This window comes from Callorhinchus milii, unplaced genomic scaffold (assembly GCF_018977255.1).
Source record: "Callorhinchus milii isolate IMCB2004 unplaced genomic scaffold, IMCB_Cmil_1.0 Scaffold26, whole genome shotgun sequence".
Taxonomy (NCBI): domain Eukaryota; kingdom Metazoa; phylum Chordata; class Chondrichthyes; order Chimaeriformes; family Callorhinchidae; genus Callorhinchus; species Callorhinchus milii.
The window spans coordinates 2,166,589-2,193,614 of record NW_024704767.1 but is presented as its reverse complement, the minus strand read 5'-3'; the positions used below and the strand labels follow the sequence as shown (position 1 = coordinate 2,193,614).

Sequence of the window (27,026 nt, the reverse complement as noted above, 5' to 3'; positions counted from 1 at the left end):
TTCTGAGGCAATTAACCACAAGTGATATCGAGTTGATTATTCATACTTCTCAATTGAACCAAGTGGCCACATGCTGGGGATTGAGGTTTGAAGGTGTTGCATCTTATGCAAACAATAGACATTTCAAATTATATTATTTAGTCGCTATTTGTATTTACTAATGCTGCTTTGCACGGGAGAAATATAGGTTGTTCTGTTAAAACTTGGGAATACCTTATTGCATACATCATGGGAAATTAAGTTGTGCTGTGACACAACATGGTGAATCGCGAGTTAAGTGCCAAGAGCACTTTCTGTTGCAGAGAGAGCTATAAGAAAATGAATCACCACGTTTGAGGTTTATGTTATTCAAAACATTAGTACAAAATTATTTGCAAGTACAATGCAGAATTACAAATGAGAAGTGGACTCTTGCTACTTCACAGGACTGCTATTGAGACATTTTCTAGACTGGATTGCGTACAAATTTTTTTTATTGGTTTTTGAAACCATTTACAAAACTTCAACAATATCTGTGAGCACTTTCAATAAAAAANCTCAGCTGAAATGCTATTCCAACATTATTGCACTACTGTTTCCCCGCCCCCCTCCCCCCCCCCCCACCCCCTCCCCCCCAGCAGTACAACAGATAAACACCATGGAAAATAAACAGGTCCTACGCTAAATAAAATTGTGGGTACAGGCAAGCATTACCTTATGGTGTAGTAAAGAGTTGGGGCTTGCGGTCAGTTTATGGGTTCATTTGATGTGCTTTAGTTACAATGACAACTGAAACCAGTTGATTCATGTCAGTCCATATTCATTAATGGCAATTACATAGCAAATAAAAACAGCAAATCACTTGGAATCCTTTCCATCGTAGTTTGCGAAATACTAATTCTCACAAAAATCAACTGAACATAATTGAAAACTGAACATATCCAACAAGGTCTAAGGTGAATTGTTAAAACTTCAAAAAGGTAAATAACTTGTAATGTTTATAACTGCACTTTCCTGGTCACTAACAAACCAGATTTATTTCAGCAAAAAAGTGGTTACAGAAATATACCTAGCACTGTACAATATAACTCAACACACATGCACACTTTGTGATCATTTATGAACATGGTGAAGCAAACTGAACTTTAAATTTTCATCCTGTTTTAATATTCTCGTACAAGAGAATAAAGGAAAACAATTATCTCATTGAGATCAATGTACATTGCTACATAAAACAATCAGATCTGTCATTCTCCCAAAGACATTTCACTTGTTTTTGTATATTGACTCATTTTCTAAATAGTATTCAATGAAAGTTTCGTTGGCTTGTAACTGCTGCATTTGTCCTAAGCGATGTGCCAGGTCAGAGACTCCCTTTAAGCATTTAGTGCAAAAAGAAATAAACTCACGTCTTACCGAAATTGGACTGAACCAAAATGCACCTTCAATATCATTTAAGGTGCAAATAGGTCAAAACTTCTGCTTGCAATGTTTAATTGCGCACGGTTAAAACTCAGCACCGATACAAATTGGAAAGCTTAATTCACCTGTCGCAATATTGACCAATTCAAGCTTAATAGACTGCAAACGTCATCTACTGCATGAATGAAACATCTTTGAAACATTGAAGATGCTGGTAAAATCCGAATCCGAATAAAATTTGTTCAGTCAGAATGCATCTCGAAAGGGCCTAGTTTATGGGAGGTTTACCAAAATGACGTTAAAATCTTTTTGCACTGCCCTGGAATACTCGTTAGGAAAAGGAATTATTCTGAAAACAATTACATGACACAGAATCCATAGAAATTACAAGACAGAAGGAAGCCATTCAAGCCTAGGCTGCGTGACATACATACACAAAATAAAATCAGAATTCAAGATTTTAAAGGTTTTCAGTGAATCAATACCACAAGGCCTTTAAATTGCCCATGGAGTTAAGCCATACACATTTAAAGCAATGACTGTACAACACAGTACCCAATGCAAACATTTAAAATGCCTTTATACCTAAATGCATTTTCCCATAAGGAACAAAATTCAAATCCATCATTATGGTGCAGTGTGGTACTGCAATCCCTCCCTTTGCTCCACCCCTGCACCGTTTAATTAAAACTTGAATAACCTTCATCGAACAACTATCAGCTTGGTTAAATATTGAATCAAGGTGAAAGATTTCCTTCTTGGTTACGCTAATTATGACCAGCTCAATCTGAATTTTTAGCGACAGTTACTATTTCAGACACTTCTGACAATTAGGCCCCAATAGAACTGCTATTTTCCTCCTGACTTTATTTTGCCTGCAGCTTCAAGTACCAACTTTAGAAAATCATCCTTCACATCCTAGGATAAAGTGGTTTTTATAAATGTAATTAATGCCAAATGTCTTTCTAAAACACTTCTCAAAAGAAAATGGGATGACTGCGCATCAATATGAATTAGTTACCTTAAAGCAATTAATATACTGAATTTAATGTACTTACTGCGATCACTGCCTATATGTATAGCTATCGTTCGCGAAAATCTGGCCTAAGAAATAGGCTACCCCGAGCTGAAATTTGTTCCAAAGCATCTGAGAATATCAGAGCTTGTAAAGAAGACAATTGTTTTGACGTTTGAGCAGTGAATCATGAACAAGAGTTGGGACACCGGTCTCAAAAAGCTGTACTGATGGCGACCATGTTTACTAACATTGGAATTTAGCTGTTGGTACACATCAATTTCTCATGCTCTATGAGTATTAGAGTTCACATCAGTAACAAACAGAATTAAGAATGTAACGCACAAGGAAAATATTTTGAGCCACTGACAGAAAGAGGCGTTAGCCTGTTTATGTTTTATTTGAAATAGCATGTTTATTAAGCTTTGCATTTATTGTTTAGAATATTTTATAAGTACAGTAAATTTGTTTTCTTCTTAGGCTAATACTGAAATAATCAAGCTTATGTGTGTATCACTCTCCCCTCTTTTGGATATCACTCACTCTGTGGAGTTGTCAATTTTCAGAGTTGCTGTTCATAGAAAGGATAAGCAAACATGAGACCATTTTACTTGCCTTGTCTGCTTTGGAGAAATCTTTGTCGGATTGGAGATGGATGGATGCAGGGGAAAAATGCAAAAGGGAAATTATATAAAAAATAAAATATGGAATTTTAAAATAAGGTTCATGTATAAAATGTAATCACTTAGCTAATTAATTACAATATGAAATATTGTAATTATGTTTATTGGTTCATGATTCCTCAGTAGAGTTGGAGCTATTGTTTCAGAAATTAACATGTTTTTGTGTGCTAATGTGAATTATTAAATGTGGTTAAAAACAAAATAAATCAAAAGCTTGGAAATGGTTTAACTCCTCCTGTACAACAGTCGGGAAATGTCATTCACATTTAGCCCTGCCAACTGTTTTGCCAGTTCTTTCACGGAGCTATGAGCTACACGGAATGAACATTTTCTATATTGGCCATTCTACATGGGTGCAATCTTCATGATCTGAAGAATTTAACCCTAACATTTGAGCCAATAAAGCTAAGTTTATCGGGAAAAAAAACAGAGCAAATCTGGAGCAGATGTTTTTCCAAATTGCTGTTTGAGAATTCCTATCATTAAAAATACAGGGAAACACCTTTCACTTGTAACCTGAATAATTCTATTTATCCATGTCTCAAGCCAAAGTTTGGGAAAGGAAAATCAATACCCTAATGAAATCCAATTTCAAGCTACAACTGCACTCTTGACTTTTAGAGATGGCAGATAAAATTCTTTGCAAGACTAGGTTTGACCAAATTTATTGGTGATGTTAGTAGTGTAAATATAACCAGCCAAGTTGTTTCACCTCCCCCACCCCAATTTGTTTTACTTTTTGTTTAAGTAGACAAACTCCAGCTTATGCAGCCTGATTCGTCATGAAGAACCTGGAAAATACTGACTGCCTTGCAAAGGTTTACCATAAATGTGACCAGTTAAAAAGACAATACTATATTAATGAATTAAAAAGACAAAGGTGGATGACAACAGAAGGCAATTGGTGGCTAATATGCATACATAAACCCAATGAAATACAGCTGCAACAGAGATTCTCATCACAAGGTTTTGTTCTGCAGTAACCTTTTAAGTCTCTTTTTTTATAGGTGTGTCAATTTGCCTCTTTTGGAAGCAATGTATAAAATCATGGGATAAAAATTCTGTTAAGAGTTACAATTCATTCATAAGCACTTGTTCTATCTCTGTCCCTGCGCATTATAGAGGCAATGCTTGGAATTACAGACACCATCAAAATATGCAGGATGGAGTGATGGAAAGAAAGTGCTTAGAAAGCTACAACACAATTCTTCTCATTAAAAAATATATTGTTAACATAAAAATTGGTGTTACAGGCTAACAAACCCAACAGAACATAAAATATCTGCTTGTGTAGAACTCACAAAGCTAAAATAAAGACACTTGGTTCAATTGTGCTTTAATTGCACCTACAGATTCAGATTTAATCAGTTTGCCTACCTCACCACATAACTAATCATGCTTTCAGTCAGAGCAGTGGAAGTTGAAGGGCGATGGGACTTGCACAGCTTGGACCCAGGCCTTGAGAGACCTTATCCACTGTACTAATGGGCTAGAGACTTGTACTTCAAATTAAAACCAGGTGTGTAAATGTACCTCGGATGTTGAAAAATATTTTTTTACTGTAGATAGCTTTGCAAACATTTGACAAACCATTCAATAGCAAAACTTGCTAAAATTATGTGAACTTATTACGGTAAATTATTGAGCTCTAGAATTAATTACAAATCACAGTGTCTGTGCACTATCACACTCCCTAACGGAATTTCAGTTCAATTCAAGTTACAATTCTGCTAATCTTCAAACACCTTTAAAAGTATATTTTCAAAATGAACTGCCTGAATTTGTTTTTAAAAGTTATCTTAAAATTTATATTACGATTGTGTTCAATGATTCACTCCCCTGACAGTGATGTATATATACTATGGAGGAATTCACCGGTAAATTAAAATTATTTAAAACTTGGGAATTTATTGTACTTTCACAATTTTGTCATTTAAAAAATATAGTTCTTTTAAACAAATCTGTTGCCCAATCTTTCTTTTAAAGGCATTGATTTACGCTTGAGTACAGTTCCATGGGACACCCTCCAATACCTCGAATGAGTGGCGATTTATGAACCGTGACAGAAAGTACGAGCAGGCTACTCATTTGTGGGGGGCAGTCAATCAAGCCTGTCATCAGACATTCAAACACACCCATCCACCAAGGAAGTAGTTAATAACTGAATAGAAGTGGGATCCATAGTCAATTTTCATCTTTCCAAAGATAGGCGGTTCAGGGCACTATTAGCACTCATCTCACGACTGTCTCAGCTAAAATCGGCTAACTCAGCACAGACAAGCAATTGAACTCAGGAACTTCATAGCCTGCAGGGTTTAGTGCCAGAGTGAATTTATCGACTGAGCTATCAGGGAAGCAGTTTTTTTTTAATATCAATTTACAAATGTTTAAGATACACAGTAGCCTACTTAAGATCAATTCCAATTTATTAGATCAAATAGACTATAGATTTACTATGTAAAGAGTTAAATGCAAATAGCCTGCATTGCAGGGTATATATTGTGTGATGTATCATAGCCTGTGAAAACATGGACTTTGTCAAACTTAGAGGGAAAAACACTGTCTGTTTTGTTCAGAAATCCAGGTTATAAATACAGTGTATTAATATATGTTAATACCAACAAAGCTCCTTCTCCCTTTCGACAATATTCTTATTTCAAAGACTCAGAGCTCTCTACTTATTTTTTCTCACCAGTGTATTTTCTTGATTATTTAATTTAATGCACTTTTCTTTGGGGATAAATATTAAAAGCAATTACTGTAACTTCGATCAAACTCTTTTTTGAGGTCTATTTATCTAAGGTCATTTGGATTAAAGCGAGGGTGAAATACCACTTTGCTCCTAGAAGCTGTTGGTGAGCTTATCAATATCTCAGGAATTAAAAGTAAAGAAAAAATGCAAATGCTGCATACCATCTGGCTTGTGAAAGTAGCTGAGTATTGCACCATTATCAATGATGTACTGTAAATGGAGCTCTTGATGGTTGCACATTGAACAATTCAACAAACATCAGCATTGTTGATGGTCCAAGGAATCCACTTCACTGTCACATAATCCTAAATGTCAGAGCAAGCTAAATGAACACTTAATAGTGTTCTCCATTCATCCTTTTATTTTGTGCTTTAAACCTTCTAGTTAGGGGCATCCCACATTATCTGCAGAACTCCATTCTGGTGACAATTATGAATGGAAAATGCTTACCCCTAGAATGGAACATCTTGATCTCACTGAAGGAAAACCTTTAACCCAAATGCCCACTTCTAGTCAACTACTAACACACAAAACACAGTAAAACGATATTTCCCCTTATAACTGTTCCGCAAACATACAGAATCTTCTTTCTATATGCAAGTCAGGTATTACTTTGATGGATAGCCAATAAGACCTTTCCGCACAGTGGCCAGTCAAAAAGTTATTGCAATTTAGGATGGCAGACTGTGAATTTAACCTTGAATTACCTTAAACTGTGGCAATTAAATTAGTTTGTAAATTTAGCTGGATGGCATACAACTGGTCTTCATGAAGGTAAATAGCAATAGAGCAGTTCAGTGAATGGAAACAATTTTGTACATGGGACAAGTTGATCTTGAGCACAGTTTGATCTCATTACAATTGTTCATAAATGGGGTCCTCTGCATTTACATTTCCTCCAGGAATCCAACTCACAGCCCTGTATGTAAATCAACGTAATTGCATTAAACAGATTAACGCTTTAACAACCTTATGTACATGTGCTTATATTTACAGTAAAACATGCATGAAGATATTTCAAATGCTGGCATCTAAAAATGAGATACATGTTTAAAAAAAAGTTAGAATTCTAGATATGAAACTTAAGTATTCAGAGCAGTAAGCTTTCTCCTAGAACACAACCCTTTTAGGAGCAAGTGTTTCTCTTAAGGCAGGCACTTCTGTTAGGCCAAATATGATGCGTCAGAAAATTCAATTTGTGGGCAGTATATTTAACAGTACTCTTTGATTTAACCCAACATTTCAACGGTAGGATGATCTTTACTTTCCATCCAATCAAATCCTGAAGACTGCATGGAGTTCATGGACTCATTACAGATTTGCTGGAACACTGCATCATCATTCAATTCCTCCAGTGTGGTATCAACGTCTTGTCCCTGTTGTTTACTCGGGTCAAACAGCAGATTTGTGTCTAAAGTGCTCAGATCATTTATGCTGCCTGAGAGCTCAGAGGACAACCTGAGTTCACTGGAGAAATCAGAGGCAACATTATTAAGATCTGATGGTACCTGACCAACCCCTTGCTGGTTTGATTGTAGGCTGTCTTCATCCAACAAGTCTTTGACTGTACTGTTGAAATCCAATGATTGCTCTCCGATTTCTGTTTGTGCTTGATTATTCCCAGAAGAATAACCCATGTGATCATTACTTGTGTGTTTTGTGAGGTAACTAGGCTTCTGGAAATCATAGACAGAAGGGCTTGAATTAACCATTGTTTGCTGGTTGGCACTACCAAAACTAGATGTTGTCTCCAAAATCTGCGTAAGATTCATCCTTGCTGTATAATTCGAGGGCATATTGTTCATTCCTAGACCTCTTACTGCATCATCACTGTCAGAGTCAAGCTTGTTTAACAACACGTTTGTAATTTTCTTAGTGTTGGTTTGCTTCTGATAAGATGGAAAAGGTGTTTGCATCATAACAGACAAAGGGACAGACTGGCTCCGCTGCGCCATACTGTTGGCACTGTTATTTGAAAGATTATTAGCGAAGATGTTATGAACTTCAAGAGTCACTGGGCTTCCAAAAGGTACCAAACTTGATCTTGGTAGGTTAGTCACTGGAACCAGAGTACTTCCACTAAGATTACGCTGACGAACAGCAGGACTGACACTGCGACACCTAAAGTTATTCATTACCGATGAATGGATGCCTTTGTTATCGAGGGGTGCTGGGACTGCAAAGCCTTCCTGCTTATTGCCATTCACCATAGAAGCTATGTGGTGCTGTAGGGGTGAACCTGGAGTCAAACGGCTCAATTGAGCATCGTGATGTCTGGTCTGAGACTGCATGGCGTTGTGCTGATATGACTGCATCGTTTGTCCAGGCACAGCAAAGGCGTGTGGTTTTCGAAAATGGTCCTCAGCCAGTTCCTGATAGCTTGGGATATTAACACCACTGGTAGAAACTGCAGGATTGCCTACTCCACTGTTGTATCCATTATTCATCCACTCAATTTTTGTTTTGTCAGGGTGAGTGGCCATCGGTCTCTGCATAGGCTTAACAGGGCTGCTGGAGACAACACTGGCATCATGGTATGCCATGCTGGAACTGATTGGAGTAAAAGCAAATGGGTTCCTGCATTCAACAGGACTAGGAGGCACACTGCTACTGCAATTTGAGTGAGGAGTGCCAATCGGTGTGTGTCTGCTGCTTCCAAGAGCACTATCTACCGGTGTTGTTTGAGCCATTCGGGAACTGGGACTTGAGCAAGCCTGAGATCCAATCATTTCTGATGTAGGTGTTGGATTAGGCGTAGGTGTCAGAGTTGGTGTGGGAGTTGGGGTTGGAGTGCCACTAGTATGCACTGAATGATAGAACTGTCCAGCTTGATGAGATGACATCAGTGTACCTTGCACTATTGTGGAATGACTATGAGGAGGTATTCCCAGACCAGTTCCGTAAGCATGAGCAGCATTCATTTGCTCCTCAAATAATACTAGTTCCTCTACAATACTGTCCTGCGTAAGATCATCATCAAACTGAAAGTAGTTCTCATTGGTTTGTGAACCTGAAGGTGCGAGTTCCACCAAATTATCCTGCAGAGGTATTTGGTTTGGGGTCTGTACTTGATTAAGTCCCTGCAACTGACCTGAAGTGGAACTCTGTAACTGGTTCTGAGGCTGCACATACTGTTCAAAAGACTGCTGCTCCAGTCCTTTGCACTGTACTGGCTCCCACACAGACACTTGAATGCCAGTTGTCCCAGAAGGCCCAATCAGGTTCGCATTGATAATTTGTTGCCCATCTGTGTTAGTCAAGAAATACTGGTGATTCTTGATATGTTGGACATCAGAATGATTATTAATCTTCTTTGCATTCCGGTCATCTTGCAGACTGAATGTACTAATTTCTATAGTTTTGTTTTCAGGAAAGCTAGATCTTGGTTCTTCAACAACTTGAAGGGAATCCAGGTTCCTTGCTTGAATATCGGAGGAAGGGTTTGCTAATATACGGGTTATTCCTGTAGTATTCAATTTCACAGTAACTTTACTCGGGGTCAGAATCGTTGCTGGTGCATTTTCATGTTTTACTTGCGAAGCTACAGACAAATTTTGCGTTGTCGTGACTGCAATGCTATTACATATCGTCTGATGGTCTGCACTACCTGAAGGGTGTTCTGAAAGCATAAGTTTCTTTACAGGAGTTCCTTGTGGTTCAAAGGCAGTAGTAGAGGGAGAGCGTTTTCTTGGGCTTTTGGGGCACATCAAGTTGTCTTTGTGAGCACTGGCAGTATCGACAGTACAATTCGAGTTAATGCTGGTGGTACAGAAATGTGAAACAGAAGAAATAGAAATAGTATTTTGATGACTGCTCGCAAGCGAAACTACCATATTTGCATTCGCTAGAAATTTGCCTTCATTTTTGGTCCGTTTTACTTCAGTTTTCTGACCAATGGAGACTTTTGAAATCTTCTCGTTGGCCATTTTCCCATTTGACATCTTCACTTTTGTGCTAGGTTCACCGTTACTCTTCTGACCACATGGAGAGGAAACAATGGTTCGTCTGGGATCCTTTGAACGAATTGAATGGTCTTGGCAATCAGTCTGGTTTTCATCAGTGAATATTGATTCATGCTCGGATTTAATGACCTCAGCAGTTGGGGTACTAGTGGCACTGCGTGTTTTGGAGCCAGCACTTGAAGGGCAGGCAGCTGAGCTGACTCTTAATGTCGGGCCAGTTTTTAATTTGTCAACCGTTGCAGCACTGTGATTTACTGCAGATAAAAGTTTTGGAGATGCAACAGTGTTGCCAGGTGGGAGAGATATTGGTGTCATCTTCACCATATTCAATGGGCTAACGTGGGTGGTTCCAGATACCACAGTTTTGATAGGGCTACTGGCCAAAAGCACTGTCGTTGGAGAGCTGAGAGTGAGTGCGTTGGTTGAGGCTGGTTTCGGCAAGATTTGATGGTAACGAGGTCTTGAGCGATCATTATGTGGACTGGCAGGAATGTTCTGGACAGTCTTCTGCTGTTGCTTGACTGATTGCATGTGCTGAGCAACAACCTGAACATTCAAAGGGAGGACCTTGCTGTCTGGTGAGCCTAACGGACTTGGCGATGTCATCAGTGGTCTGCTTCTTTGCACCTGCAATTGAAACATCAGATATGTGAAAATCAATTGATGGCAATCCATCATCAACTCATCCGAGAGAGACAAAAAATGCACGTCAACTTAAACTTCCGTGGTATCAAAAATGTTCCCGCCATCCTCAATTATTCAAGATATATCCAAATTATTTTTAAAAATGTAAATGAATTTGAACTGTGCCACAAACATATTCTTTTTGCTCACATTAATGTTCTCCCCCCACTTCTCATTTGGGTCACCCCAAGTAATACCATCTCGCTCATGCGATACTGTTGTAAAACTGCAATATTTGGAGTGATTTTCATTTTTGTGTGCTTTGGGATTTAAGCTCTTTGAGACGTCCTCCTGACGTTAAAAAAAAAACATAAATGTAAACTATATTGCATTTAGAAAAAAATAAGCTTGGTCAGGGTAATCAATAACATATCCGGTAAGTTCAAGCTAAACAAACAATAATTCAAAGCCCAAATAACACAATCTTTGTTGGTATCATTTCCCTTCTCCCTTCTTGCTTCCGTCTCATCATCCTACTGGAGTTTTCAATCGCAACACTGAAGTTAGGAGAAACCTACCTGAATAGGACTGGGAACAGTGGCCACCACAATGCCAATAGTAGGCTGAGGAGCGAGTAGAGCAGAGTTTCCATTGGGAATGTTGGTCACTCCAACAGTGGCACCTTCCACTCTCTTTATGTGCTGCTCTCCCGGAGACTGGAGTTTCTGCTCCTGTTGTTTCTTCAGCGTATTTTGTTGAATTTTACGCTGCAACTGTTGCTTGGCATCGACTGACGGGGAAGTTAGCAGAGTCTTCACCTGGGGCTGAAACGAACTGCTTTCAGCCATGGGCACAAATGCAGAAGGCTGACTAGCTTGTGTCACTCCTGTAGAAGAAAAAACAGTCATTACATGAACTTCTTTCTTTAGCTTTCCTAATGTCACTCTTTAGAACTTTAGGTTTCCCTCATCTGTCTGAAGATTAAACTTAGCCTCGCCTTGTGCCACCCATTTGGCATGGCTGAGAAAGATGGGGCAAACTTACATGCAATTACTTTGCAAACACACACACACACACACAACACGGGTGTTCTCAATCTTGCAATGTGCAGCTTTTAAGTAATTGATTCAATCGTTGATACAATTTGTTGGGTGTCTGACACACCCATCACCAAGTTTAAGTAACCAATACAAACAGATTTCCAGCATCCCACCTATATGGTGATTGTGTTAAGCAAATTTTCTATATTTCGTACAAAAGCAAACTACACCTGGGCAGACTGGCAGCTTGAACAGTGGATGCCTAAATTCCCAAGGGGATTCTAAAGTTATGTCCCCATTTCAACTCAGTATAAAACCCATCCATTATTCCTGGTTAATTCTCAGCAATTTTAAGTCATCATAATAAGACGTGTTGCGAGATGGAGATCAATCTTTGGAGATAAAGTCTGGCAAGAACCAGGCATGCCCACAGAAAAGCTAATCAGACTGACATTTACCAGGCTGGTGGATTTTTCATTCCATCAAACCAGCTGAAGAACTTTGACAGAAGGAAGCAGTTAGGTCTTAAAAGATGAAAATAAATGGTTGAAATGTAAATATCAAACATTCTGATTAAGGCATATTATTACTCACCTGAAGGTGCACCAGCCATCACAGACAACGCAGCAACAGATTTGGTACCAATATAATGACTGGCAACAAGGAAGCGAGCAAGATCAACAACTGAATCAAATTTTCGGATTAATACTTTCTGGGCCCATTCACACACCAGACTGCAAGCAGCAGATCTGACCTCTTCATCAATATTTTGCAGCTGCCCTGTAATGTCTGATCCATCAGACTAGAAACAAAATAAACAAACATCAGACTCCAGTTATAGCTACAGCAAGAATGTTTTTAAAATTCATCAAAAGAACTTGGACATCAAAATGCTTCAAGCTAAAATGCTTATTTAAAACAAATAAAAATTGGTTTGTTTCAGGTTACAATGACTTTCTGTCATAAAAGCTTTTAAAACTGGAGCTTCTTGGTCTAAAACACATACAAGACATTTAGCTACTCATACTTAGAGCTGGGGCAACTAGTGCCAAAGGCTATTTAACAACGATATGCACTGGGCCACATTTCAACCAACTGAAATGCAAAATAAGTGCATTTCAGATGGAGGGCACTGATGACATCTGTATAAAAGTCCAATGAAACAAAACATCTAAGAAAAGCTAAAGTTAAAGGAGAAATTAACAAGATGTGGCTTTATGAACACTAGGGATAAGGAAGACTGTTAAACCAAGACTATTGTGCATTACACAAAGATCGTAAAGGAACAGTGTTCCTAGCTGACTGAGTACTCATTTGTACACAATGGCTGAATGAGGGAAGAGCGTACATCTGGAATGCTATCCAGAAATGAAAAATAATTCTGTTGAATTAAATCCTAATTACGTGCAACTTACTGCAACAAATTCAGATTTTAACATATTCTATAGTAACTGTTTATCTTCATAGTTTAATAACAGTGATTGTGAATATACATTTACCCCATCTCCATTTTTGTGAAAATCCAGACAAGGTAGAGATGGCATGTGTACAAAAGCCTTTTTTCTCAATCCACTGTAGCAATACGTTTTAAGAAGTTAAGGATAAAAATATTTTTTTAAGAGTAAAAAAAAAGGGTACACATGGCGACAAAGTTCTGTAATAAAAATATGCTTCAAATGAACCGGCATTACTAAAAATCAAACTGAAACAAAAGAAGAATCTTTGAAAAGGATATTTAGATTTGCCTCTTGTGCCCAGACGTCGAGCCTTCATGTTTGGAAAGACATTCTTCATTATTTTTCCAAAGTCAGCTGCACTTAAAGAATGGTAGCCAAGATTGTCACAATAGCCTCTGGAAAATAAATGTAAAGTTCCATGTGGTCAACGAATCCCAAAACATGTGAACACCTAATGGTGGTCCCATGCTAGATTAACCCAGTAAATGCTCTTATAACAACTTGCATGAAGGGTAGCGTCTTAGAGCGCTTAACAGTGGCGGTGCCTGACTCCGAGATGGAGGTGACCATAAACACGGTTGAAAAGGAACTTAAGGAAATCAGAATTTGAGAAGATATGAAGTACTTTCAGTTGTATCAATTTTAGAAAACAGTGATTGCAAAAGGGAGGTATTTTGTGATTGCCTGGCCCAATAACTGGAGATTTCAGGATATATTGGCTTGGAAGCGTTCAACTGTCCAAAGAAACATCATGATATTCTAACATCACTACTTACTTATATTCATTATAGACTTCTTGTTTGGGCAGTGACGTATCTGGATGATCCTCCAAATGATTCCGGATCCAATTGAAAGCATGCGTTTGCTGGGTACGGCTGGATGTCAAAGAATTCGGATTGCTGCAATGAAACCAGAAGTTCATCAGGTTTTGTAAATATGGGCAACAATAAATGTTAATTCCTACCATGATGAATCAAGGAGCTGAGTAAATAATATTTCCTTCATTCAATTGCAACTCATTTTTCTGTAAATCAAAACTAGTATGTGTAGAATATTTTACATATTTGTTGTTTAAACTTATTTTGTTGGCCTCTCTATCTCCACCCAGCAAAAGCTGTCGAAATATGTTCATCTTGTGTTCCCGCCCAAACTAAGCCACAAACACATCTATTTACCCCTATCTTTACCAAGCTTTACTTGGTGCCTGTCATGTTGCTGTTGCTGAAATGCTAAGTAGAGAGCTGAGACACAATATTAATAGTATTTGTTTTTACCTTTTGTCTCCATTGGTGGTACCAGAAGGCAACTGAAGGTAGAGGTAGAGTTTTTCTAGATCTGTAAACTTCATCACTTCTTGCTGCAAACAGAACCAAGTCTTAATTTAAATATATATTTTCGAGAAGTAAATTATGAAACACACAGAATAAGAAGAAACTACAAAAAAAATTAGGTAAAACCAAGGAGATTTACTACTTTGCTAAGGAGGAAAAAGGAGGTGAATTGCTGCCTCAAAAATAAGATTAATTTCTCATATTGCACTCTACATCATTAGGCGCATATTTGTGTCTATTAATCTGCCTTTTCTTTATATAATACAACTAGCAGAATGCTTTCAAATAATCATAATTGTCAACTGAATTATTAGTGTGATATGTTATACTGTGTTGCCACCTGCCTATTTTAAATTAAAATGTCATAATTGCAGACCAAGAAGTGTAATACCTTTTAACCTCAGCCTTGAAAAGTAGACACATGTGAACCTGATAGTCTCCAGGCCCAAACCCAACAAACTCAAACTCCTAAATACAACACTACACGACTGCCTATCTATGTCCATCAGTCCACAGGTCTGACTATTCAAATGTAAGGAATTGAGAAAGAATTGAGAAATGGATTCTGATCACCAATCCTTCTTTGAAAGAATGAAAGAATTCATTTTTATATTTTCTTTTACCCTTTGTAGGTTATTTTGCGCTTAAAAATATATATTATGTACGAACACGTACAAAATGCAATAAGATTTGCTTGGGGTATAGTGCCTTATCACATCATCGGAACATCTCAAAGAGCATTACAGGATTTTTTTTTACTGTGAAGCAACTTTATTTTGTAGGGGAACATGGCAGCCAATTTGTCCCACAAACAGGGAGAAGCTCCTTTCTCTTCTTGACAAGTGTCATCTTTAATGTCCACCTGATCAGGCAAATGTATGCATAGATAATGCTGGAGGCACCCTGCACCCTTGTCAATATTAATTCACCTCAGATAGTTATATTCAGCTACTACTCTGATCTGGGTACCCCTATCAACACAAAAGATTGAATCAAAAGGAATTGGTTATCACAATTGCTGATGGATTCCTAAAATGCAGATTGTATCTTCATTATAGGATGATGTGGATTGCAGATCACAATCTAAGAAGATTGCAGAGCAGGCTTGAAAAGCCAAGAGTCTTGTCATTCCTATTTACTTAAAAGATTTTTTTTGTGTTGCTATATTCTCCATTTTCAGTTGACCTCTTCCAGATCCAGTAGAAGAGTAAAATTTGATAGTGAGTCATCTCATCTCCTCACAGTTTGGACCAGCAGTATTCCATTGAAAACTGGCTCAAGGTACATGCAGATGCACTCGGATGTGAACAAAGTTAGCAATCTGCTAATGTTGCACACGTATTATGTTACTGTGAGTACATCTCGAAGACCAAAAACACCAAAGATTTTTCAGAGTGGGAAGGCACTGCGAAATGAGAGCTAAATCTTGAGGAAATAAACTGGCTTTTCACCAAAGCTGAGTGCTTCTACATCATATGTAGAACCTAACAGAAACTTAAGAGAACGTTGTTTTGGAAGTGGAGTTGGATGCATTTAAACTCATTCTTAAACTTCTACTTTTTGTCTCCGATAGAGCAAAAGATACCACTGTTTTTCATCTCTGCCTTAATTCCATCTAAGCCTAGATCGCTCAGTCCCTGTGCGTGTTTAAAAATGTTCGATGTCCCCTCCCATGAAAATATTAATTTTCACTTATTTATCACAAAAGGTACATTTTCAGGTGATGAGATGATGGCTTGCAATTATATATGATAAATTTTATATAATATGTAATCCACATTTGTATTTCTGTTCTGTTTGCAAATAACAGTGGTGCATTACATATAATGCAATTAATTTGTGTTAGCTGACAGTGTGAGAAGCAGTTTTGCTCAGGCCATGATAGCTTAGTCTAGGTTTATGAGCGTTGCTGAGAGCTCAATCATTCTGGTGTTTACTACATTGTTTGCCAGATTAAACACATTTTACTGCATCCCAAATTGACCTGGCTACCTACAACTGTGACACAGACATGACTGTGAATCAGACTGGCCTTTTGTTGGTTGCAAATTCAGCCTCTCTAAGATCAATATTCAGTCAGTCAAAAGGGCTTTTCCCACAATATCTTGCATCCACCTCCAAAAATAGATGGTGGAAGCTGCAAAGAAGCTTAAAAAAAAGTAGGATAGGACAGATTATGTGTAAGAATTTTTTTTAATATAACCATTTAGAAAAGAAGGTTAAAAAGGAATGAAATCACAAAGTATATTTTTAAACCTCCTCCACCTACCTGACCTCCCCCTAAAACTCTCTGAACCCGTACGCAACCTAGGCGTCAGGTTCGACCCCCAATTATCCTTCCTCCCCCATATCCGGTCCCTCACCAGCACCGCTTTCTTCCACCTCCGACACATTGCCCGTCTCCGCCAATACCTCTCTCCAAAAGCCACTGAAACCCTGGTCCATGCCTTTGTCACCTCTCGGCTGGACTATTCTGACGCCCTCCTCGCCGGTCTCCCATCTACTACCGTCCACAAAATCCAGATTATTCAAAACTCTGCCGCCTGCATTCTCACCCGCACCAAACTCCGCTCCCCGATTACCCCAGTCCTTGCCAGACTGCACTGGCTGCCTGTCCCAGAGAGGATCGACTTCAAGATCCTCACCATCGTCTTCAAATCCCTCCACTCCTCTGCACTCCCCGACCTCTCTGATCTCCTCTCTCCTCATAACAGTGCCCATTGCCTTCGTTCCTCCCGGTCTGGCCTCCTCCTCGTCCCCCGAGTCCTCCACTCCACCCTCGACAGCCGTGCCTTCAGTCACTATACCCCGAGGCTCTGGAACTCCCTTCCTCACTCCCTTCATCTCGCCTCCTCTCTTCCTATTTTCAGGTCTCTGCTGAAGACCTTTCTTTTCGACTGCGCCTTTGGTCATCTTCCTCCCCCTCCCGCTGGCTGGGTCCCGGGATCCATTACTGTGAAGCGCTTTGAGACGCCGTCCAGGGTGGAGGGCACTATATAAATCCAAGTTGGTGTTGTCGTTAAGCTTAAAAAAGGTCAATAATTATTAACTTTTTAGGGCTAATATTACAGCAATAACTATTCCTAATATTTAACCTTATTATTGCAGCATCAATATTGCTGTCAGAGTAACTGTAGGAGCTAAACTGCACATTAACTACACAGTCAATAGAGACAGGTATTTTACTAAAACTGTCATCATGATTTAAAAGAAAAAAGAAAAAAAGGTCAGCAACATAAATTCAGAACACTGTAAATATTCAAATTGTTGAATTCACATAAAGCAATTTATACTCACCAAAATGCAATCCACTTTTGATTGTACTGTTTTGCTGTGTAAAGAAATAAAATTAATCAGTGGCACAACATGTAATTACAGCTAATGCTGGCAATGAGAACAACACCATTTGCAATGTTTACAGCAGTGAAACGATAATGATACTAGATTTTATAGTTTTGCAATATCCATGCATATTATCACTGAAAACATTTTAACATCACTAAAATCCGAAAGAAATCTTCTTGCCATTTTGTTTAGTTATTTATCAGGGTTGATATTCTGGTGTTTGCCGAGCTTTGTTACTCTATTGGCATTGTATTTGGCATTACTGAAAATTTACAGAAATCCTGGACCTAATCATACTCAGGTTAAATATATTTTTAAAAACTTGCACATGGTAGAATGAAACAACCATAACATAAAGGGCTAGAGTTTCAATGAAACATCACCTGTCAGAAAATACCATATTTTCCACAAAAAAGGCTGCCTGTTCTAATACTAATCTTGTCTCAATTAGAATTGCTTACATGATTCAAAGCTGAACGGAACAACTGAGCAATATAAAAGTCACAGAAAGGAATACTTCACCAACCAAGATACCGATTAAAAAAAAAACATCTGCAGTAGCGCAAAACAGGAAAGCAGAAAATAGTTTATTTCAGGTCATCAATCGAAAACTGTCAATTATAATCAAAAACAAAAAGCGATACAGAATCTGCTCAAAGGTGCAGTACAACTCAAAAACAACAACAACTTGCATTGATTGATTGGTTCAGTATCAAATCTGAATCTTTAATGTGTCGCAGAATGAGTTGGACATATTTAACATTGTGATTTTAATCATAAAAGATTTTTTGGGGTTTTAAAAAAATGCTATTGTGTTGGCACTATCGCTGCAATGATTTTAAAAAGAAAACCCACTGTCACTTTCTCAATGTCATCATCACCCACATCCAAAGAGTAGAAAAACAACTGCATGTAGCAGTACATATTCTCTGCAACTAGAGGGAGGTTAACAAGCGCACAGTGTAACTGGGGCCTCCAGCGGTTGAAATTCAGTAGTACACGGCCTGATCACTTTGATCAGATCCTGGCCAAAATGCCCAAGGGGTTATTCAATCCCCCGGAATACATTATGAAATCATACAGCCGTATCGAGGTCTATTCTGCTGATACAAACAATTCTGATGAAGCATGACAGAGATATTTTAGAAATCCTACACATTGTTTCAAAACCGTCCAACTGCAAGAATAAAACTAAAATCTATACTTGACCATATTGTACTGGCTTTCTCTGCAATTTCCCTTCCCCGCTTCAAACTTTCTGCTCATTACAAATATTCCTCCTTTCCTTTACTCCGTATTACGCCTCAAATGCAGACAAAGGCAATCATTTTGCATTGTATTTTAATTTAGTCCATCGCAGTTTTTTTGTGTTGTTAAAAAAATTATTTTAATTCCAATTATCTATATCTTTCTCCAGTCACTTGCTTATCACTTGCAGATACATTGTCCCATCAGGCCTATCGCCACAATTAATAAGGTACTTTTTCCTAATTTTAGTGAGTTAGTTTGATGGTAACTCCCAATATCTAAACTTACATCCATTGGCTCAACTCTCATCTGGAGAACAGCCTGCTTTTCAGACTCATATCTCTCATCTATCTTTCCCTTAATACAGTCACAAACATCACTGTGTAATTGAAGAGCTCTCAGCAAAACCAGAAAAGTCAGTTTGCCAAACATCCTCAATTCCTCCAGCTACTCTCGCTTTCCTCAATACTGCAGCAGTAAGTAGCCTCGCAAAAAGGGAACAATTGGGACGGATGAAATGAAGCAGCTATTAATTTAGCATTTAGCAAACTGAATAATTTGAAAAAATACCCATTGCTATTCAGTAAATCAATTTATGCATCCCCGAATAATGCCATGCAAAATGTCAGAGATTACTGCATGTCAAGCAAATAATTTCAAACAATTTATACTGTTTATGTTTCTCATATGGCTTTTAACCCCACAGGGTAATAGTTTCTTTTTACGGTTAATTTTTGAACTAATGTCATAACAGGTCAGATCTTGGTTTTCATTTTAGAATACTTTTTATTCAATGCTTGATTTTTCCCAAGTACTATTCCGTTAAGTTACAAAGTTAAAAACTTGCATTTATTCTGTAGCTAACAATAAATCTTATCTCTGAGGTTGTAACAATTAATAGTGTGCAAACCAATCCCCCTCTTAAAAAACATTAATACAGTTGTAAAGCTGCTGAAGAAATCAAGGTACCTCAGTCAAATGTAGAGGAATGAAATCAGGGCCAAACAATCCCTAATAGTTCCCACTAAAATTGAAATCTAACTTAAAAAATACTTCTCATTTCCCAGAATAATGTTCACAACTTCCAGTTCTAGTTTGTAAGAAGAAATGTTCAATGTTCGCCAGAATGTGTGCCAGGTGACACTAGGTGTTGGGAGGAAAAATGCAGTGCGCAACGGTGAGGATCAGTCTTCATGTATGAGCCCGGGCAGCTGAACAGTCAGTCAGTAATGGCAGACTATACAACTGTGTGTGGGATTGGGGACGGGGGACGGGGGGGACGGGGGAAGAAAAAGAATATCAGCCTGTTCCAATCTAGTCCTCATCCAATGTCGATACATACTTTCCAACGGTATCATGCTCTTCAGAACCTCGATTCAACAGCAGATTGCCAGAATACGACCAGAAAAGTACCTGCAATCGTTGTTAATGATATAATAATAATAATCCGTGGATTTAATGCACGGCTTTATCACGTCGACGAGATGTCTCAAAAGTGTTGCATGGGATTTACTGTAAGTGGAGTGACTGTATTTTTCAGGCAAACTGCAGCCAACTTGCACACAAGAGTATCCCGCAAACAGCGATGTGCTAAAATCTCATCAACTCGCCCAATCCATCTGCTCGGCAGGTACTCGCCCGTATCAAGACCCTACCCTGCCAGCCCCACGATTGCTGGTCAGCCCTTCAGCCTCTCTGCCCCCACCCTCCGGAACTCCATGCTGGTGTCCCTTCGCCTCTCGCCTTCCCGAGCCTCCCTCAAGGTCCACCTCAAGACATGAAAGGCAATCTATAAATGCAATTTGTTGTTGTTTCAACCTCCGAAACACTGGCAATGTTAAGAAATCTGACAAAAGTAACAATCGGGAGGCATAACTAACTACGAGATTAATAATTAACTCAATGAATCATGTAGAAATTAACTAACAAACAGCAAGTCAAAGAGATTTATCCAGAAGTGAAATGGAGCGACTGCCAATGTAAGACAAAAGAACTGAGAAGCAATTTAGAGCAAGGCGGTGTAGTTACTGCTAGGGTGTAAAGTGTTAAAGCAACAGGATACCCTATGTTTTCGCCATTGAGTACAAGCATATATTCCTATCTGCAATCTGAGTGAACAATAGGGGAAGTGTATTCTCTTTTTGTTTCTGGGTTTACCCGTATCCTCCACCCGCCCCACTAGTTTATTAAATATACTGCAACAAGTGACTTTACAGACATGTTATTGAAGGAAGCATTGCTCAGCCACTCAAGACAATAGAGAATCTGGCACTATATTAGTTTCTTTTCTGTTTGAATAATCTGACAATTGTAAATGCCTTCAGAAAAACGCAAACGTTTATTGCCTCTAGATATTTCTCCTACAGTGGTATAGCATTACAGCAGATCATCTTAATTATTAAGATTTTCACAACTGTCCCATTTCAATGACTTACAGCACTGCCTAAATTGCCCCAAAACTAGAAGTGCATAGTCACAGGTTATTTAAACCTTTCCTCGCGGCACCTGAGCTACCTGGTGAATTTTTATCTCCCCTTTAAGAATAAAAGCAAGCTTAACAAAAGCAATAGATCGCAGGCCTACCACCAGTTCCTCAAAGGTTCAACAAAATTAATTTCTCAAAGCATCAGAATCCATTGTGTTTAGTGCAGCCCCTCGAGAAATCCTATTCCAAACAAATTAAATGATTCACTCCATTTTGTACACCCAAAATATTTTGGTTTGCTTCACTCTTGCTGGCCTGTGCACATTAAATGTATAGCTAGAAATTTTCAACAGGTTAAGTGCAAGGTGCAAGTCTCAAATAAAACCTCACTTAAGGCTGCTGTTAATCTTATTCTCAAGTATACAAAGCTTGCTGTTTAAACTGCCTAATACAGTAGTTAATTACATAATTCAAATATTCGATTTGTCAATTCACTTTTCGGTATATTTTGTGAAGCGCTTTGAGATGCCTCGAAAATGTGATAAGGCTCTCCAACAACAACAACAACTTGGATTTATATAGCGCCCTCCACGCCGGACGGCGTCTCAGAGCGCTTTACAGTAACGGATCCCAGGACTGAGCCAGGGGGAGGGGGAGGAAGGTGACCAAAGGCGCGGTCGAAAAGAAAGGTCTTCAGCAGAGACCTGAAAATGGGAAGGGAGGGAGCGAGGCGAATAGAGTGAGGAAGGCAGTCCCAAATCAACTCAAGTGATGAACCGCCAAGATGAGACTTTCTCTGAAGACAATCCCAACACATGGCAACATGATTTGTCAACAGGATTTGCAAACCGAATCCGTACTTCTGTCTACTCTTTCCCGATATATATTCCTTTTGAACGATTTTCATAAAGTTATTATTACCATATAGGCAAAAAAGGGTAAACCTTTAAATACTAGGGTGACAATTAATATAGCAGGGCACCTCCACTGATCCGGGCCTGTTAAAGATTAAATGACGAGAAAATGCTGGCAGAAAAGATGGGCCAAAGGCAGCATAGACAATGGCTGGATAGGCAATGTACCCACAAAGACAGTTACTCCATTTCAGGCAGTAAGATAATTACACCTACACCAATATTAACCAGAATACGTGAATATACAGAGCAGAAACAGGCCATTCGGCCCAACTGGTCTATGCCGGTGTTTATGCTCCACATGAGCCTCCTCCTGCCCTTCCTCAACTAAGCCTTCAAACATAACCTTCTATTCCTTTCTCCCTCATGTACCTATCGAGCTTTCCCTTAAATACATCTATGCTATTTGCCTCAACAACTCCTTGTGGGAGCATGTTCCACATTCCCACTACTCTCTGTGTGAAGAAATTTCTTCTAACTTCCCTATTTGATCTATTTGTGACTTTTATATTGATGGCCCCTGATATTGGTTTCCCCCACACGTGGAAACATCTTCCCTATGTCCACCTTATCAAAACCTCTCAGCATTTTAAAGACCTCTATCAGGTCACCCCTTGCCCTCCTATTTTCAAGAGAAAAGAGTCCAAATATGTTCAGCCTTTCCATAACCTCTCAGTTCTGGGATCATCCTTGTGAATCTCCTTTGCACCCTCTCCAGTGCCTCTACATCCCTTCTATAATGTGGGGACCAGAACTGCACACAGTATTCTAAGTGTGGTCTAACCAAGGTTCTACAGAAGTTTACCATAACTTCTCTGCTTTTCATTTCCATGCCTCTAGAAATGAACACCAATGCCTGGTTTGCTTTTTTTATGGCCTTATTAACCTGCGTTGCTAGTTTTAGTGAATCGTGTATGTGTACCCCTAGGTCCCTTTGCTCCTCTACCCCATTTAGGTTTTTATTTTCTAGGATGTATGCAACTTCCTTATTCCTTCTACCAATATGTACCACCTCACACTTTTCTACATTGAAATGCATTTGCCATTTGTATTAACTATTCCCCCAAATTTGGTGTCATCCGCAAATTTTTAAATTGTGCTGCTGATTCCCGAATCCAAATCAATAATGTATATTGTGAACAACAGTGGTCCGAATCCTGATCCTTGTGGAACACCATTGACCACCCCCTGCCAGTCTGAGTAGCTATCCTTTACCCCTACTCTGATTTCTGTTTTGCAGCCAGCTTGCTATCCATTTTGCTATTTTTGCCCTGACTCCACATGCTCATTAGTCTATTATGTGGTACTTTATCGAACACCTTTTGGAAACCTTATCGCATGCTCAGATGAGCCGAACATACATAGTATGTGCATAATAGGAGATCACTATTGGTTATCGCGATGCAACACAATCTCCAGAAGAATCGCTAAATGAAAAAAGATTAAGGTCCATCCATTCTGCCTTCTACCATCCAGATAGTCACATGCTGCAATAATGAAGATGTTGATAGCACCCAAGCAATAGTTTTTTTTGTTGTTTTCCCTCTTCTTCAAGGGACAAAATCATTCTGTGATCACCATCCCATTAGTTCCAACCAGACTTTAGTACCTCCCTCACCCAAATCACCCCATACTCCATGCACGGCCCTAGATATAGGTTTAAGCAATTCAAAAAAGTTCACTGTGTGAAGGGCAATATATAAATGCAAGCTGTTGTGTACATTTTGGGTTGACAAGATATTCGAATACGAGCTGAGCCCAATTTAAAGAAGATTTTCTTCTTCCCTTACGCTGGTCACCGGGGCAAATTACAGCAACCCTGCTGCAGCCCCAGTTCATGCAGCACAGTGGTATTTCTGAATAATATGAGGTAACTGTCTTTACAAGTGGAAATTGTTGCACTGTAACAATTAAGACTGCAACAATGATTTGGGACGTGTAACAAGTACAATTTATTACATCCCCTTCTCTTCTCCATCATTCCTGAATTCCTCTGCCCAACATCAGTATTCTTCAACAACAATAACAACAACAAAATTACATTTGTATAGCGCCTTTCACGTGGGGAGGACAGTCAGTATTTCAGACCCGAGCTGGGGTTCGGGATTGGGGAGGGCAGGGAAGGAAGCAGGGTGATTGAAAGCACGGTCAATGAGGAGGATCTTGAGATGGGTCTTGAAAGGGGACAAGGGAGGGGGTAATGTCTTATTTTGCCTTCTCTCCTGTCAGCTTCTGTTATTTTCCACCACACAATTGAGTGCAAATGGATTTAGCTTTGAAATACTTCCATACTTCATGCTGCCATATTTCATGAGTTCCATATTCAATACTTTCAGATCTATCATCGCAAATTGGTAATTGCTACTGAATTTTTTGAGGTGCACGGCACAAATAATAGTGTCTTCAGAGATGACACACTATGCAGTAGCGAACAATAGAAAGAGCACAATGTAGAGAATTGTAATAGATTTTTGCACCTAGCATTTTGTCTGTACTTTCAATTCAAAGTAGTTCATTATCAGGAAGAAGCTTAATGGAAGAACAGAGTTCAAATTAATTTTAGGCCAATAATATGTACAACTTGTGCAGCCATAAATCTACAGGCTAAAAATGGATGAAGAGACCCACATTCAAATAATCGTTGTATATAGTTAAATTGTATTTAGCCAAGAAAACCTAGTGGCACTAAAACTTCAATCTCGGCACTGAGAATAATACCCTGCTTCAAAAAAAGTTACTAAATTAGCCCTCCTGATGGCTCAACAGGTTTTGTTCAGTGAGTAGCTTAGCCATAGAGATCCCAGGGTCACTCCCAGATCTATTCCGAGTTACCTGATCTTTAGCAAGTGGAACTTTGGGGGCATGAGTATGGTGGAGGTGCCAGGTAGGAAAGGTGAGGAAAAAATTCCAACAGGATTCTCACTCCTGACAGTCAGGTGGAAGTGTACATGCCCCCACCCCACCACCCCCTCCTTCCACACACACCTTCAGGAAAGTTGTGAAGTAAATTGGCAAGAGAGCGTAAAACTATTTACACTAAGTGAACCTGTGAAAATTAAGGACTAAACTATGATAAAACATTAATACTACAGTGCACTTATGAATCATACCAAAACAAAAATAGGTCCAATAAAGATATTGTACTAAATATTTTGAGGCATGATCATGAATTACGAATAACTGTGCAAGAATTGTTTAATATATATATATTCCTTTTATGAATTTTTGAGATGGCAAACCACCAATTAATGATAAATATCTACCAACAATATTTTGCCTGTTTTTTTTTGAAATGATAGCGTTTCCCAGATAGATCCTGCCTTTCTACTTTGACGCATCCTTTCAGAACAGCCAGAAGTTAACAAGCTTGACCCTATTAATATTTCCCCCCCTCATAAAAATAAATTGCCCTTGGAACAATTACCATCACTTTCTGCTAATCTGTACCTTCAGCACATCATCGAGAACCAACCTCGACGTAACGTCTGGTCACATTAACACGTAAAAATATATATTTTTTAACACAAAAAAAAAACTCTTTTGTGACTATATATACACGCACACACGCGCGCGCGCGCACATACATCCACATATATAACATTTTAAATGATAACTAATAATAATATTCCTAATAATAAATAATAATAATCCAAAAATAATCCTAGATGACATTAAATCATGAAAAAAAAATTAAACACCCATCACCAACACCCCCCCCCCCAAAAAAAAAACATGAATACAGTACAGTATATTAATACACGGTGGGGGGGGGGGGGTGAGGGGGTGACATAAAGCAAACAAAATACAAGTTAGGTCCAATTATTTATATCCAACTTCGATGTGGGGGGGGGGGGGGGGGTGGGGGAGAGAGAGAGAGAGGGAGAGGGGGAGAGAGAGAGGGAGAGGGAGATAAGAGAGTTAAAGAGATAAAGAGAGAGAGAGAGAGAGACATTATCTCCCAACAGTAGAGATCTTACACTGAACACATAATGTCTCTCTGTGGTTGTGGTCGAAGGGACAGACAGACAGACAGAGAGAGAGGGAGACAGACAGACAGACAGACAGAGAGGGAGACAGACAGACAGTGAGGGAGACAGACAGAGAGACAGACAGAGGGGGGGGGGTGGGGGTGTGTGTGTGGGGGGGGGGGGGTTGTTTATGAAGGTAAGAAGGAAAGAGGAGGAGGAGGGGGGGGAAGGCCCTGGTGTTATTTTAATGGCTCACCAGATGGAGTTTTTCAGTTTCTGCTGCAGTGCACTGGCCTCCGACTCCGCCAACCCGGGTACCATGGAGGGCAAAGCCCCGGCCTTGTCGAGCTTCTCCAGCGGCTGCTGCGGCGGCTGGTGATGGTGGCCCGGCTCTGGTGTTTGCTGCTGCTGCTCCTCAGCCATGATGATGGGAATGATGGTGGTGGTGGTGGAGTGGAGGAGTGAGGGAGAGGGAGGAGAGGAGGAGAGAGATGTTGGGGGGCGGGGGTGGGGTGGGGGGGGGGAGAGCTCCCAGTAAGTTCAAGCCGAGGTGCGATGGGAAAGCCAGAGAGGGAGGAGGGAGGGAGGGGAGGGAAGGAAGGAAGGAAGAAAGAAGGGGGAGGAAGGGGTAGATAAGAGGAGGAGGAGGAGGAGTGAGGGAGGGAAGGAGTGAGGAAAAGGGGGTGAAGAGAGAGAGAGAGAGAGAGACGCACAAGCGACTAGGCCGCAAACACGACCGGCCTGTAGTAGTAGAGCAGCACCCGCTAAAACCAGCCTCTTGGCGGACACCCTTCCCTCCCTCCCTCCCTCCCTCCCCCCCACCACCACCACCACACACACTCCTTCCCTCTGTCTCTCTCT

General features: G+C 39.5%; 1 protein-coding gene across 1 annotated transcript; it reads right to left on the bottom strand.

Moving 5' to 3' along the window:
• Positions 1-1,618: 1,618 nt before the first annotated feature.
• On the bottom strand, positions 1,619-26,611 carry LOC103187181 (DNA-binding protein RFX7). Its single transcript, XM_042344059.1, has 9 exons — positions 26,422-26,611; positions 17,563-17,596; positions 14,209-14,291; positions 13,711-13,833; positions 13,213-13,329; positions 12,977-13,061; positions 12,072-12,279; positions 11,016-11,323; positions 1,619-10,440 (listed from the first exon to the last, which is right to left on the bottom strand). Exons 1-9 carry the CDS (start codon positions 26,586-26,588, stop codon positions 7,081-7,083), a joined length of 4,485 nt encoding a protein of 1,494 aa, XP_042199993.1. The 5' UTR covers positions 26,589-26,611; the 3' UTR covers positions 1,619-7,080.
• Positions 26,612-27,026: the final 415 nt, after the last annotated feature.